The following is a 16,725-nucleotide window of genomic DNA, read 5'->3' as shown; positions in this document are numbered from 1 at the left end:
TAGTGACCGTCATGAGTTCGAAAAGCTGTCTTCGGAATGTCCTCCTTGTGAACACGAATCTGGTGGTACCCGGAGCGCAGATCCAACTTAGAAAAATATTGGGCACCTCCAAGCTCATCAAGTAATTCATCCACCACTAGAATTGGATACTTATCTTTGACAGTGGTGCGATTCAATGCACTGTAATCAACGCACATCCTCCACGAGCCATCTTTCTTTCGCACTAGTAATCATGGGATGAGTATGGGCTAACACTAGACCGAATAATACCAAGTGCTAACATTTCACGAACAACTTTCTCGATCTCAACCTTCTGTATATATGGATAGCGGTACGGTCTCACATTTGCAGGACTACTGCCTGGAAGAACAGGTATGCGATGATCATGCGAGCGCTTAGGAGGCAGCCCCTTTGGTTCTTCAAATAATTCAGCAAATTCTAAGAGAAGGACCTCCATTTCCTCAGCTTCTGTGGCAGTTTCAAAACTCTCAAGTCTTCGCAGCTGCACAAGGAAGACCTCATGCTCTTTCTGTACCAGCTTTTCCATACGATGATTACTGATTGTAGTTACACTGCCTCCACCCTTGCCCTTAATAATGACTCTTTTTCCATTCAACGAAAACTGCATGATGAGTTTGGAAAAATTCCAAGTAATATCTCCCAAAGTACGCAACCATTGAGCTCCCAGAACTAGATCACAACCATCTTGTGGCAATAGGAATAGATCGGTGACTAACTCCTGATCTTGTACGGAAATCTTCATATTGGAGCATTTCCCCGTACTAGTTAAAGTTCGACCATCTGCTACCTTACCCTCAAATTTATCAGAGTGCTCCACAGGGCAAGAAAGTCTTTTGGCAACCCGAATATCAAGAAAATTATTTGTACTACCCGAGTCAATTAAAATCATCACAGATTGGCGTTTGATGTATCCATTGACCCGCATAGTTTGGGGAGTAGAATATCCCGCTAAGGCATCTACAGAAATAGCAACTGTATCACAATTACCTTCTTGATCAGCATCCTCATGATCTGATTCACCATCGTCCTCAATGTCAGTATCATCCACGGGCTCGATCATCAGCAATCGCTTTTGTCTACAACGATGACCCCTGTGCCACTTCTCATCACAATGCCAACACAGCCCTTTCGACGTCCGATCCTTTAGTTCTTCTTCCGTCAATCGTTTCACCGGGAGGTTACAACCCGTAGATTTGACAGGACCATCTAGAGGCCCATCTGGAGGCCGACTAGTGGAGCCTCTATATAAACGTCGACTATCTTCATTGAGTTTTTCCTCTTGCAATCGTGCGTACGAGACAGCTGATGTCATCGTACGAGGGTGGTACATCTTGACTTCTCGTTTAATGTCTGGACGGAGTCCTGCTACAAATGTTCCGACCAACTGTGGCTCTAACCAGTCCCTGGCTCGGTTAGAAAGTCATTCGAAGCGGCCTTGATACTCCAAGACAGTTGTCGTTTGACTTATTTTCGCTAACTCTCCATGAACATCTTCGTACCCAGAAGGGCCGAAGCGCACCAATAAACCTTCAACGAACTGTTTCCAAGAAGGAACTCCATTGCAAGTGGCTTCGAACCAATCGTACCATTGGGTAGCATCGCCCTCGAGGCTGATGGAAGCGATTTGTACCCTAAGGTGCTCAGTTGTCTGATAGAATCGAAATAACGCTCTGCCCGGGACACCCAACCAATCGGATCACTATCATCCCATCGCGGAAACTCTACTTTAATGCGGGGGGAATTTTGATCTCAATCATTATAATTTCCGCCTCCCCGATTATCTAGTTCAGTGACGCAACGATCATGGAAGTTCGTAGTGCCTTGATCTGATCGATCTGTGTGCATAATGGTAGATTCAGATACAAGATCAGGTCTCTCTCGGGTGGCCATCGTTGGTGGAGGATTGGAATTTCGCAAGGCCAATTCTCTAAACATCTTCAGTATTTTCTCTTCGAAAGCTTAGAATCTCGAATCGAACTTCGCTTCCAACGTCGCTTCCAAGGCTTGTTCTTCCGAAGACGAACCGTTCTTGTTCCCGGCAACCATGGAATAAGCCTCCAAATCTTTGATACCAAGCTCGTTCTTTTGAAGACGCGTCAAAGGCATCCACCAGGAAGTGCTCTGATACCAACATGATAGAACACCGTTCTATCAAAACAGAACTTAAAGAAAAAGAAGAGAGAAAATAGAGAAAGATAAAGAAATCAGAGTTAATTCGAGGAAACTCAGGCCCCCAATGTGCAAAAGCACTGAACCGAATATTATTGCTTAAGAATAGCCATACAACATCTACATGGATTTATAGAAATCTAGGGTAGCAAATAAGGAAATAAAATCAGCAGAAGAGAAAAGGAAAATAAGGAAAATGAAACATAAATTATGGAAATAGCTTAAAAAAGATACAATCGTAACGTAGTGTGTGATGAATTCGCATCCCTCTAGATATATGAGGGTATGTGGAAGATTTTAATGCTTTTGAACCGTCACTTCACATTATAGGGCTTCGAATTATCAACAGGGGGTGTGAATTTATCATTGTCCTGGGACAAGGCTTTTGAGTGGAGGAAAATTACCTTGTCCATGATCAGATCCATTGATCCCAACGATGATCCTATGAATTTTATCTATCATTAAATTCTACCAGATCAACGGTCTTAATTTCACGTGCCCCATGTGGGACCCAATGGCTGTTACTATAGATTCCGATCTCTCTCTCTCTCTCTCGAAGGTCGTTGCATGCAGTTCTGCAAATTTTCCATCTCCCAAACGTATCGGATCTCTCTTGTATCGTATCGGCCATGTCAACCCTCGATTTCTACGGTATCTTATCCGAAACGAAACGTATCGTAAACGCCCACTCCCGACACTTCCTAGCCCTCTCCCTCCTCTTCCTCCTCCCTCTCTCCTTCCTCCTCCTCTCCTTCCCCACCTTCTTAATCTCCCTCACAAATCCCCACCCAAACCCCGCCGAAACCCTCCTCCGTTCCCCTCACCCGATACTCTACCAATCCGAAACCCTCCCGATACGTTACCAATTCCAAACCCTCCTCTTCTTCCTCCTCTACACCCTCTCAATCCTCATTCTCTCCCTCTCCGCCATCGCCACAATCTCTCACAGCATCTATCATGGATTCTTTGGTCGCCCTGTAAAACTTTCCTCTTCAATCCAATCTCTCTCATCTTCTCTATGGCGCCTCTCAATCACTACCCTCTTCTTTGCCCTATTCTCTTTTTTATTCTCTCTAGCCTTCTTTTTAGGGTTTCGCTTAATTTCCCTTCTAGGGTTTCAATTTCCCTCTCTTTCTCTGGATCTTCTTCTCCCGATTGTTCTTCTATTTCTTGGACTACTAGTATTAATTTATCTACAGGCGAATTGGGGGCTTGCTTTTGTGATTGTTGTTACTGAATCTAGCTGGGGTTTGGAGCCATTGAAGCGGAGTAGGTATTGTGAAACAACCCTTTACCCCAAAATTTTAAGTATTTATTCATTTGTTACTGAATGGAACACCTTTCTATCAGAAAAGAAATTAGGGAAGAAGATGATAGAGAAAAGGGAAAGAATGAGTTAAATCGAGAAAACTCAGGCTTCCAATGAGTTAATTCGAGTTTCATTCGAGGAAACTCGACCTCCAATATGCAAAATGCACTAAATTTGATTATTTCTTTGCTGAATAGCCATACGGCATCTACATTATATAAATATTTGGGGAAGCAAAATAAGGAAATAGAAATGAGCAGAAAAGGAAAAAGAAAATAAGGAAACGTAATACAAGATTGCAATAACATAAATAAGGAAAGCAATTTATTTTTAACACCCAATAGAGAGGAAGGATTTGTGTTTTCGAAACCCATTGAAAGGGGCAATGGACGAGGAATCGTCCGTAGATGATTGTGATTGAACTATCGTATGCCCATGTGGCCTCTCTTTTTGGGGTTTGGCCACATGTAAGGCACATGTTGCCCCTCTTTTGGGTTGCACCTAAATTTTTAATATCAAGGATTTGTTGGGTTTTGAGCAGGGGACCTGTTGTGAGGCAATAGCAATAGCTCTGGTACCATGTGAAACAACCAATTAGGGGTGTAATTGGGTTGGATAGGGTTGAGCTTTCGCTTAAAATTGAATTTGAATCAACCTGAACCCGACTCGATTTTAAGTTAAAACCCAACCCGAATTCCCAAAAATCGACCCGAGTTGCACCTCCTACAACGAATTACTCCATAAGCTTAAGCTGTTAGAGATGTTGTTATTCAATCATTTATATTCAACAGGTATCTTTTGAGAGGGGCGAGGGGCATCGCGGTGTCAATTGGGTTGTTCTTCGCAGCCATGATTGGGTTAATGTTCTGGTTTTCAATTGTGCGGGTAGATGGGGTCGGATTTCACGTGGCGCAAACTGTTATTTCTGTTGGTGTTGTGGCGGGTGTGCTTCTCAAAGCAATTGCGGCAAATACAGTGATGTATATGTACTGCAAGGCGTTGCAAGGAGAGCTTGCTGGTGAGATTGCATCGGAGTTTGCTTGGGAGTATGTTAGCTTGCCATTTGATGAACAGAAGGTGCCACATTTAGTTACCATCATTCAGGGTTGTGAAGCGCCATGAGGTCGATGACTAGTCACTCATACCTGCTTGTATTCTCTCTTTGTTTAGCTGTCTCCCTTCTTATTTTCAATATATGTATACTTGAATTTTGTATCTTGAATGTTTGTTGAACATGTGAATGTATGTATATAAATAGGCGTTTGTGGAAACTTCAGAATTAGCCAGATGGGTATTGAATTACAGATGGAGGGTTTCTAAATCTTCCTTTTAGTGGCATAACATTTTGTGATGTGTACTTTGATTGCGTTGGACTTATTTAGGAATTCACACCACCCACATTGAAGTGTGAAATTGGCTTTAAATACATAAATTGAAGGAGATATCTGTCTTTAGGATCCAATAAATGGGTTTTGAATTGCATAATGTAGATTCCTGCTTTTGTATGGCTGACTTTGTGTACCATATTTCTGTATGTGCATTTAACTGGGGGAATCGGGTTTTCAATTTTTTATGTTGGAAGGAGTTATACTCCTATGAAATCCACCAAACAGGTTACATTGTCATGTAGTGGGGATTTTGATTCTTGAACATACTTTTGTATGGATCTTTGAGACTGTGTGAAGGGGGACTCTGCTCATGTCTTAGGCGACAAGGAAATCTGTTGATCCATGGCAATTAGCAGGTGTTATTTATGAAGTATGTGGTATCTATGAGAAGCGTTCTCTTTCATTCACTCGTATCTTTAATAGAGTGAATGAACTCAATGAAGTGGCTGACTTGCTTGGTAAGGGGGAGTTAACAGGGAGTCATTGTATGTGTGGCAGTCTCTGCCCCCTTTGTAAATTTGTGTTTCCTGGTCAATCCCGATATAATAGAAATTTTCACCGTTTCAAAAATGAAGGCTCTAGTCACTAAGTTTGGATACTTCTGCGAATTGTAATCCTATTCGAGCACACTAATTACCCAGCTTTATTTCTCTTTTAATTCTGCCTGGCATATTGGGAATCTCAAACCATGAATAGACAACTGAACCATAGATTAGACGAGTATAACTGTGAAAATAAATAATAATTTACAGATTGAAGATCCATCCAACACCTTACTATTCATGCAAGAGAAGTTGAAGAAGAGGAGAGCAAAGAAGAAAGGAAGAGAGTAGAAAAGAGAAAGAAGAAACTTTGCGTGGGTTAGTTCCCAACCCCACAAATATATCATGTTTATATTGTTCTCTTTAAATAATGGGCCCTATCAAAAGTATTCAAGTCATTTAAAATGACTTAAAGTGGTATAAGTGAGTGGGCCCTATCCAATATAACTTCTTCAACAATAATCATGCATAATAGATAGGTATGTTGTCCGGTGGTTGGGAACATGACTGCAAGTGAGGTGGAAGTTTTACCCAGGTGCAACGATGTAGATCCTGTAGAGTAAGTACCCTATGCAGGACAATAGATCGAGGACTATATTAACACTATTAGATGGGTAAAAGGGTATCCTTTGGTGTTCTCTAGAAACTACTAGGTGCAAAAGTAGAACTTAAGTTTTTGGAGTGGTGTGTCTCACGCATTCTATTTGCGCTATGATTGTGGATAAATATGTTCTAAATTAATGAAAGTTATTACCTTCCTAATCATAAACACTATTACGCCAAATTTTTTTTATGCAAAAGCATCCATTAAGCCAAAGAGGGGGCAAATAATTGGTATTATTTTGATAAGTCACTTAAATGTGATGTTTCAAAATGCAGATGTACGTCAAAACATGGCCAAAGCAAATCCTAGTCGACTTGGCGTGACCCACCTGAGTATTTGGTTGACGCATCATAACTTGGGAGAGTCAAAGTAGTTTTGTTTGACTTGGTAGGACAAAATGCAGAGTCGTACAAGAACTCGACCAAGGTAAAATAGGGTCGACTAATGTGAGCCAACAGTACTAGGTGCAAAAGTAGAACTTAAGTTTTTGGAGCGGTGTGTCTCACGCATTCTATTTGCGCTATGATTGTGGATAAATATGCGCTAAATTAATGAAAGTTATTACCTTCCTAACCATAAACACTATTACGCCAATTTTTTTTTATGCAAAAGCATCCATTAAGCCAAAGAGGGGGCAAATAATTGGTATTATTTTGATAAGTCACTTAAATGATGTTTCAAAATGCAGATGTAGGTCAAAACATGGCCAAAGCAAATCCTAGTCGACTTGGAGTGAGCCACCTGAGTATTTGGTTGATGCATCATAACTTGGGAGAGTCAAAGTAGTTTTGTTTGACTTGGTAGGACAAAATGCAGAGTCGTACAAGAACTCGACCAAGGTAAAATAGGGTCGACTAATGTGAGCCAACGGTAAACGCATGGAGTTTCAAATAGTGCTTAAATGAATTAAGTAGGTCCTATTAGTTAATTCACGTGGCTCAAACAAGGGGTTTGGAATTTGTTAATTTCTATTTGATCAATTTTGGTACTATAGGGGTGTTTTAAGAAGTCTAGCTTGAGTTTTTGGGTTTTAGGGGCATTTGGCATTTTTTCTAATCAATTTAAATGGGTATGAACTTTACAACCAATATGAGTATAAGAATGGAGAAAGTTGAGTTTTTATATTAAAAAAACTTATTTGTTAAGCTACGTTAGGATTTAGAGAGGGTAGATCAAAGGCGAAGATCAATTTATAGCTGAAGCTAGGATTGTAGAGGTATAGGTGTTGTTTCCATAGACAACCATATTTTGTTTCAATCAAGCAATGTGGGTTTCTCATACGTTTTTGTTAAATTTTAGAGGATTGATGCCCACTCTAAAAAAGAATATTCACATGCTCTAATTTTTTATTTTATAATATCTAGCAGGCTAGGACAGTAATAGGTGTTCCTATCTGATTATTCTTCGAAAAAAATTAACCCAACCAACATGAGTTTGCTTCCTAATACATCACCATTGCAATCTTCTTTGTTGCTGCTTGAGGAGGGCGTCACTGCCGTTGGGAAAAAGGTGAATCTTGCCAGGGGCAATGAGTACTGGATGAAGTGAACATGGCAAGTGTGGATTGGGGGGTGGGGGTGGCGGTGGCGGAGTGGGAGACAAGTCTTGGGGTTGAAGACCTGGGCGAGCGAGACCAGAGTCTCCACTTGTGGTGGGAGGCAACCATCAGAGAGGAAGGCAATGGAGTAGGCAATGCCAGAAAGAGAGGAGAAAGTGGCTTTGAGGTGGAAGGATTTGGAGTTATAGGTGGAGATGAAGATGAGGAGGTGACGACGAGGTCGTGTGGTTGGTGCAGGGAGAAGACGACGAAGGTGACAAGTGACAACAAAGATAATGACTCCTAAGTCCTAACTCATCATGGAAACTGTTTTTTTTTTTTTATGACATAGGGTATCCCCACCCCATTTTAGGGCAGGACTAATCCCTATGGATGCACGCAATCACCCGTAACCCACTTCAAGTGACACAAATACAAAGACTCTTATGTGAGTCTCATTTTAAACGCCTACACCTAAAAGAAACAAGTGATATTGGTGGGAAAAAGACAGTGGTACCCCTCCTATAACTGAAGGGACTTAAAAAACACCTAAAAGACACTTAAAAAATTAGAGTATGAGCTGCAACAACGAAATATATTTTATCATTAAAAAAAAAAAAGAAGAGTATGAGCCCTAGGATGGTCCCCATCAGCTTCAGGGCTTGATTGCTGTAAAAAAAGAATTGCAACCAAGTATGGTTGTATATGAAAACACCATCTTCTCTATTGACTGTGATGCTCAAGCCTTTTGGTGTGATGCCTAAGTACATTTGGTCGTGTGATGCTACCATGGGTGGCGTGATGCTAGTCATTTAATTAGTTATTTTTTAGTCTATTGCAATTGATTTAATTTATTCAACCGGTGCGGTTAGCGAAAACTAAATCAGTAACAAACCTACAACACCTACTTGAGCTGGATTTTTATCGCAGATGCTCACATTTTTAAGCAATGGATCATCTATCCCCTGTAGGCTATAGGCATGTGTATAATCCAAACATGATCCAGTCTGTTTCTTAATTCTGTGCCTAGCAGCCCAGTCTGCAGGGCTATTCCCTTCACCTAAGTGAGAAACTGATGAGTTCTGAATATGCTGGAGATGGTGTTTGGCATCCAGCAATATAACTCCCAGTTTCAAGTCTGTGTAGGTTCTCTTTGAATAGAAAGTGCTCAGAGAATCTTCGTCTATGCAAAGACAATTATTTCACTTTTAATTGCTGTAACACCATAGCTTCTGAACTAGGGTTTGAGTCCGTATGATTTAGGACAGCACCTGCCTCCTCTCGCAGGCCTCAAGCTGTTTGATTTACTAAATGCCCTGTTAAAGTTGAGTTTATATCTACCCGCATGTCTTTTTTTTGTCAGATACATGGGTGCAAATCATCTTCCATTTCTGGATATTCAGTTGATTTCATGTTTGGAACATAGTTAGCCCATGCTGCCCCTCAAATTTATTATCATCATTGAAGTACTATAACTCCTCCACATCTTTGCAAGCTATAGGAGCTAGCTGGGTTGAATGCAGCTTTTCAGAGTCCGTGGACTCTTCTGTTCCTTTGTTTCCACAAGCACGATAGTGTGTAAGGCATGTAGGCTCTGGACTCGACCTGGTCTGTGCTTAGCATTGATCCTCCAAAAATTGTTGTCTTGGAATTGGAGGTTCGCTTCCTAGTTGGCCAGAATGTGACACCAAACTTGTTGAGCAAAGGGGCATTGAAAACCACAAACATTATAGCATGAGAACATGAGAGGAGATAAATTTGGGTTTTATATTTAGGAAACCTATATCTTTAGTTAGATTATGGTTTAAAGAAGGTAGATCTAGAGCTAGGGTTAGTTCGTTGCTCAATTTAGGGTTCAGCATAGCTATGAATACTTATTTTTCTAGATATTATGATAGCTTTTTATATTGAAAAACATTCGATTTTTTTGTGTTAGGTGTGATGCTCAAGGATGTCTGATGGCAAGGTGCTGCTTGTTTCTTAAGTTTGTTTGGATTCTGCTATGGTTTATTTAATCTATTCAATGCATACAGTCAGATCATCAAACTAGTCGGTACTCCAGTACGGTATTGATTTGAGACAAGTGGCTGGATTTTATTTTCTAGTTTTTGAATTATTATTTTGCTGGAACCAATTTTTCTGTTCCAAATATGATTCCTGCCCTTGATAAAAATCCATTCTCTTGATCAAGACAAATGAAAGGTTGACATTGTGTTGTGATCATGCTCATAATTGCTCATGGGTGTGATAGGTCCATTAAGCAACTCCATGAGCAGAGTAGCTATGGAAAATATAATCTACTTAGCTACATAAATCATTTACCAGTTGACATAAACCACTCATATGCCTGATCATAGGACCTTAAGGCTGATGGACCAGTGACTAGAGACTGAGAGAGGGATCTCATAAAACCAAGGATCACATTCTTGTCATGTAATCCGTACTGGATCATCAGAAGCACTAGGAAGCAAGGCGCGGATACAATAAAGCTATTTTGAGAAGCTGCTATGAAATTCTGTAGCAGGAATACCACCCTAACTGGAAGATTTGTTCAATAGATGATCATACACTAGAAATAGATTCTTCATCACAGAGCCAAGGTGGTTGCATAAGAACAAGCTACTTTTGCGTAAAAAAGAAGAAGCAATCAACTACATACACCTATAGCCCACTGATGCATGGGCAGTGACCTTTCAAAGTAGCCCCGATGGTTAGCCACCAAATACCTGGATACTACGACAGGAACTCCAACAAATTTCTCCTTCACCTGTATATGCACATTTTCTGAATCACTGTGCTGTATCTAAGGACCCATGGTCCAATATGAATATGTCTGATGTGGAATGCAACTCATTTTGATGGAACCTAGTTCTGATACCAAATTTGATGTGAACCTAGGGGTTCGTCGGTGACTTTATGTGAATTTAGGAGCAAAGAAGTCTATCGCGGGGGGGAAAAAAAACTGAAATCAAGTCTATCGCTGATGGATCACATCCCATATGCATATGCAGACATTCTGAGTAAAGCTCTTGTTGGGTCTTAAGACTATGTCCTCTGTTCCTTGCTGCTTATTGAACTAGTCGGATTCTTTCAGATGCTCTTGATCTTTTTTATTTTAACTTTAGGAAGCAGATGAAATGGCCTAGCACTGATTTCTTCTTGACAAAGCATGATGGAGCTTGCAGGCCCCAAAGCCTACTTCATGACGAAGTGATCGAGGAACCAAACTCCATCACCTTTGTACAGGAGGAGAACCGCATGCACGTTCAAAATGCCGTATTGTTGCGCCTGTTAGGTTTTTGAGGTTCTGAAGTTTTATAATATCTGGGGTTTGCGGCTTCTCTATACGCCTCTGGTCTCTTCTGCTTGGATGGGAGGAGAAGAAAATGACTTAGAATTTTGACATGCTTTCATCAAGTAGATAGGGACTTCACATTAGGTATGTTTGGATGCATGGCATAGACTCGGAGAGTAGTGGAATAAGTCAAGAGGGAGGAGACATGCATTGGATTTGCCTGAAATTACCTCGGAGAACAGTGGTGAGTAGTGTTTGGTTGCACATCATAGACTCAGCAAAGGGGAATAAGTAGGGGGTGTCATTACCTATATATCCTAAGATTTTTCAAGCAAAATACCTTTTTTTGGGGGAATTTGGTTTGAAAGCTATAAAGAGGGGACAAGAATTCCAACTCTCTTAAGGCATGCAATAATTACTAAGGAGACATGGTAATTAATCTCGTGGGAGGTCAATGCAATATAGGCAACCAAACAAGGAATGACATCTGAAGTTCCTTCAAAACCCCAACGGCTATCGAGAGTTTGTGCAACCATATGAACAAGAAGAAAGGAAATCAATGACAAGATGAGATTTAAGTAACGGAAATCAATGACAAGATGAGATTTAAGTAACGCAATCACATAAAATGCAAAGAGTTACGCAGAACAAAATCAAACTCAGTGGATTTAACAAACACAATCACACACAACAAGAAAATGCAAGGGTTACATGGTTCAACAATGCGTCAAGAAATGCCAAAACCTGGGTGTCAACTGATCCACCTCGGATCGGGTGCACCTATGTCTTAGCCACGATCCATTCAACCCCTTATCAGTCAGATTGGATCTGGAGTGTTTTTCGGATCCTACTACCCGTGTCACGATCACGATCCATTTCAATTCGGACAGAGTGTGCCAGTAGGTCCTAGTTACAAAACAACAAAAAAACTGATCTCATTATTCTTCCTCTAAATGTGTGAAAGTGCAGAAAACTACAGAATACAGTATAATTATCAATTCAGAAAAGAATTAAGTCTTTATATATTAGTATTAGTATATGTGAGATCTCACTGTTGGATTGGGTTGAGATTCATTGGGCTGAGATCCGGCGTTGGATAATCTTTGTGGTATATTAGGCAAGTTAGTTAAATAAGGCAACCAAGATAGCCTACGATGATCCAACGGTAAATCTCAACCCAATCCAACAGTGAGATCTCACATATTCACATTCTAACAACATATGTAATAGCCTTCGAAGCCCGCAATTTTGATGAAGAATAGGATTTTATTGTTGAAGAGAAGTCCAAAGTTAAAGCTGCTTTGCATGAAGGTTTCACATGGGATGAATTTTTTTATATTTTTATCCAACATCCAATTGCCATCTTCCTTCAATGTTGAATTTGTATGTTAACATGTAGAAAATGTGAAGGAAAGACTCCATAGGTTAGCTGATCATCACTTCATTATTTGAGGTTTTCTTACTTCTGAAACAGGATCATAGAAAAGAAGGAAGACAGGTGGGACAATGAATTCTAAAAAGGGTCATACTATGGAGATGAATTTCTCAGCACAATCAATCTATCTAAGTCAGAGCCCAACAGATGAACGATTTGGATCATCAAACCCTGTGGGCCATAGTATTTGAAAAAAAAAAATAATAATACTTGCACCTACCTGAGGTCTGAAAACTCATTATTTACAAGGGGTCTACCTTACAAAAATAGACCCCTCACCGTTAGGTCTACTTCCCTTTTAAAATTATAACTGAAATGATAACAACACTCCATCGCTTTGATAATAAGAGTCCTTTCTTCATTTTTACACTTTTTCTGATTGGCTGCTTGAGCCTCTTACAAGTCCTAAAAAGGTGTCAACAACCAATAGAAAAAACTAGTATAGAGAAGAATGCTATTACCAAAACAAAGTGTGCAGATATCAGTTCCCAACCATATAAATAAAAACATGTATGGCCCTGTTTCTTTTGGATTTTGAGAACGGATTGTGATTCCAAAACTGATTATTGGACTCAAAATTATGTTTAGGCCCTGTTCGTTTCAGGTTGTGATAACTGATTATTAGCTTCAAACTGATTGTTGGGCTCAAAATTATGTTTAATTTTGATTATTTCCCCCCTTGATCAGCCATGTCTTGTTCTGTTGTTTTTCTGTTTCTGCTTTCTTATCTTGTAATTTATTCTATTGGGCTGTCCCACCTCAGGCTTCCGTTTCCATTCTAATATGATTCACCATTTCAACAAAAAAAAATTACGTTTAATTTTGAGTTCAATAATCGATTTGGGCCTAACAATTGGTGGCAACAATGACCATGGTTAATTATAATAATCACTTCTCAAAAAATGACCATGGTTAATTATAATAATCACTTCTCAAAATGACCATGGTTTATGGGAAAGGTGTGCGTACTCGGTCGAGTAGATAAGCTTATAATAATTACAAAAACACCATCGAATTTAAAATCAGTAGTGTAGTTTGCCTAATATTCTCTTTTTTCTTGTTTATTGTTTATTTGGTAGAATGAGTAATATTTATTTGGATAGAGGAATTGAATAATAAGAAGAAGGGAAGGTATGTGATGGAAATCTATTATTCCATTTGACCTCAAAGTTGGTAGTGTGTTCAATCAAAGTCTCTCTCTCTCCTTTATTATACCTAAGTCCTAAGATGATGATTTTATTATCCAAACTTAAGACTCCCTAAAAAGAATCTTATTGGGCCCTAAAGTGGGGCCCAAAAAGACAAAAGTATCCTAGTGAGGGCCCACATCGATTTCTCTATAATTTAAAAGCCACTGTTCAAACAGATGAGATTTGATGTAAATCTCCTAACAACACTTGTGATTCAAGAGGTTTCTTTATTAGGAAAATGCTAGAAAGAAAGTGTAACTCATGAGGTTTGTTTACTAGGAAAAGGCTAAAAGAATGTGTAATTCATTAGGTTTTTTATTAGGAAAATGCTTAAAAGAAATTTACTTTATGCTCCTTCCTAAAAGACACTAATTAGACCCCACTTCTACCTTGTTTACGTGATCAGATCCGTCGATCCATGTGAGTCACCTCATGATGTTCTATAAGATTGACGGTATTGATCTCACCTACACACATGGTTTTAAATTTCGACCGAAAGTCCGGACTGACACCGAAATGTTACATACCCTAAACTGTATTTTATTTCGTCCAAAATTTCGGAATTTCAGTCTAAATTTTGTTTTTTCCGAAATTTCATCCGAAATTCCACCCAAAAACCGTTTTTTTATAATCAATTTAATATTTTGCCGAAATTTCGACCGAAATTACCGAAATTTGGTATCAAATAGAATAATGTTTTTATCGTTTTACCGGAATTCGAAATTTCGATTTTAGTGGGTCCGAAACTGAAATTTAAAACCATGCCTACACACGCCCTATGTCCCGTTGTAGGCCCCAAAATCGCCTCTTACCATTCATCGGAAAAGCTTCTACAAAGTAGTTATCTTTGTATTAAGATTAGCAGATAATCTAAAGGTAAAAGGAAGGTACTACTAAGGACTACCAATGTCATTAGTCCTCAATTTTCATCCAATAGAGTGAGTTCACAGATTGAACTTCGCTAGATCAAAAGTGAACCGCTGATCATTTGTCTCAATCATGGGTTTCAAGGACATCCAACGGTCAGGATTGTCCAATCAGTGCACGGTAGAGATCGGGAACATAACTCGCATGTGGACCACCCTAGACCTCAGATCGGATCCACAACACCGACCAATGGAGTAGCGGGCCACAACTTCTATAGTCCTGAGGACCATTAAAACTGGGGAAGAAATATATCCACCCCTTCTCTTCCCCGGGCCACCCCACTTTAGTGTATCTATGAACTATGACTACTCTTTTTAAGCAGGGTGGTACGGGGAAGAAAAGGGAGTGAATATATCATTTCCCTTAAAACTGGTCACATTTTTTCTACTGAATGTTGCCCCTTTCACAAAGCTACGTAACACCCACTAGGACAGTTGACTTGGAGTGGATTAAAAGCAATTCTGAGACACCCCCTCGCTTTTTGGTAAAGACACCCCCTCTTTCTTGTCATATACGGCAGGAAAATCATGTCATCTCCACCTTAAAACTCTGGCTATAATACCTCAATTGGATTAATCCAAGAAGGGTCATCATCATCATCAACACTAGTTTTATATATTAGAATCGGTGGGTTTTTTCCTATGCTGTTTAACAAACAGGAGAGGAAAAACCAAAGACTCATCGGTGAAAACCAGGCTCAGAAACAACTCCACCAAAGCAGTTGTTAGTTCAGTTGTTGGCCCATCATTCATCTAAACAACCAAACCCAATAACACTCCAACCCCACCAAAAAATAGAAAGAAAAAGAGAGAATTCAACTGTTCTCTTTCTCTCATATATCATACCATCCTCTCCATCACTCTCACCATTACCAAATTCTCACAAACAAACTCTTCTCCATCTCTATTGAAGAAAACCCATCAATCCTATCCATGGAGAAAACCCACAAAATCATCAGAAAATCCATCCACACCTTCCTACAAAATTACCACCATTTTGCCGCCACAGTCGCCTTCCTCGCCTTCCCCGTCTCCGCCTCAATCCTCCTCTCCCAAACAGTTATTCCCTTTTCGCCTCTTCCCCAAACCGTCTATTCCCGCTTCCGTTCCCTCTTCGATGCCGCGGGTTTCCCACCCTCTTCCCAATTCTTCTCCCTCCTCAATCTCAAGCTCTCACAAACTATCTCTTCCTCTATCTTTACTCTCCCCTTTACTCTATCCTTCCTCTTATTAGCCAAAGCATCCATCATCCAAATTCTCCACCACAAGCACAAACAATCTCAATCTCCTCTTTGTTTCTCTTCCTTAATAAACCTCTACTACCCACTTCTCCTCACCCAAGTTTGCAATTCCTTTGTGATCCTCTCCGCAAATGCTACCGCATTCTCTCTCCTATTCCTCGCTTTCAATTCCCTTGACGTCCTCGGGATATCCTCTCAAGGATTCCTCCTCTTCCTCTCCACCGCCGGAGCCATTGTTTATTCTGTGATCCTCGCGAATGCCCTCATAATTTGCAACATGGCTATTATTGTTGCCGGGATGGAATCCTCCGGTGGGTTTCTGGCGATCCTCAAGGCCTGCGTGCTGGTCAGAGGCAGGGCCGCAACTGCTCTCTTGCTTGCTCTGCCGATCAATCTGGGTCTGGCCGCTGTTGAAGCATTGTTTCAGTACCGGGTGGTGAGAGCTTATAAACTGTTTGGTGACTTCAATTCCTCAATTGCTTGGGAGGCGCCGCTGATTGTGTACATATACTCTCTCCTCGTCATCCTTGACACGGTCACAGGTTGCATTTTCTTCGAGAGCTGTAAATCAAGTACGCGATTGAATAGGGAGGACGGATACTACTACAGGATTGAGCTCATGGAAGAACGGGGTGATGGTGAGGCCTTCACAAACTCAAAGACTATACAAGAACTGCCATGAACAGCATTTATTGCCTCCACCAATTTACAGTATCAGTAGTTGGCATGGACTTCCCATTCCGCGACTTGTTTTTCGAAATGGGTCACACACATTGGTTAGAATAAAATTATGCCTGCAAAATTAGTTTCTGCAGCAAAGTTCTAGCCAATCATGGAGTAACGAAACAAACTTCAGACATGAGCTAAGTCCAAAATTAAGTCATCACAAAAGGGAAAAGAAAAGGAATTCGCGCTTCCCAAAATCTTTTACTTCATTTTTTGTTACTTGATTGTAAAGCTACAATTCTTGTGGTGTGTTGTGCAATTTGCAAATGTTTTAATTCTTCATTAGTTATCAATGTAAAAAAAAAAAAAAAGCATTGATGGATGGTACCCTACTATTCCTAG

The 16,725-nt window shown here is 40.2% G+C and overlaps 3 protein-coding genes across 3 annotated transcripts; 2 read left to right on the top strand and 1 right to left on the bottom strand.

Moving 5' to 3' along the window:
- Positions 1 to 223: 223 nt before the first annotated feature.
- LOC143869985 (uncharacterized) lies at positions 224 to 1,333 on the bottom strand. Its single transcript, XM_077376517.1, has one exon. The coding sequence runs from the start codon at positions 1,331 to 1,333 to the stop codon at positions 224 to 226; it is 1,110 nt and encodes a 369-aa protein (XP_077232632.1).
- Positions 1,334 to 2,741: 1,408 nt separating this feature from the next.
- LOC143857405 (uncharacterized) lies at positions 2,742 to 4,840 on the top strand. Its single transcript, XM_077367835.1, has 2 exons — positions 2,742 to 3,463; positions 4,291 to 4,840. Exons 1-2 carry the CDS (start codon positions 2,820 to 2,822, stop codon positions 4,619 to 4,621), a joined length of 975 nt encoding a protein of 324 aa, XP_077223950.1. The 5' UTR covers positions 2,742 to 2,819; the 3' UTR covers positions 4,622 to 4,840.
- A 10,175-nt stretch (positions 4,841 to 15,015) lies between these two features.
- On the top strand, positions 15,016 to 16,705 carry LOC143857402 (uncharacterized). Its single transcript, XM_077367832.1, has one exon. The coding sequence runs from the start codon at positions 15,350 to 15,352 to the stop codon at positions 16,337 to 16,339; it is 990 nt and encodes a 329-aa protein (XP_077223947.1). The 5' UTR covers positions 15,016 to 15,349; the 3' UTR covers positions 16,340 to 16,705.
- The last annotated feature ends 20 nt before the right edge of the window (positions 16,706 to 16,725 follow it).

The sequence above is a fragment of the Tasmannia lanceolata genome, unplaced genomic scaffold (genome assembly GCF_043159265.1).
Source record: "Tasmannia lanceolata isolate RefF3 unplaced genomic scaffold, GAP_Taslan_0.1 ptg000003l, whole genome shotgun sequence".
Classification (NCBI taxonomy): domain Eukaryota; kingdom Viridiplantae; phylum Streptophyta; class Magnoliopsida; order Canellales; family Winteraceae; genus Tasmannia; species Tasmannia lanceolata.
Note: the sequence above shows the minus strand (reverse complement) of the source record. Positions and strands in the feature narration are given on the sequence as shown.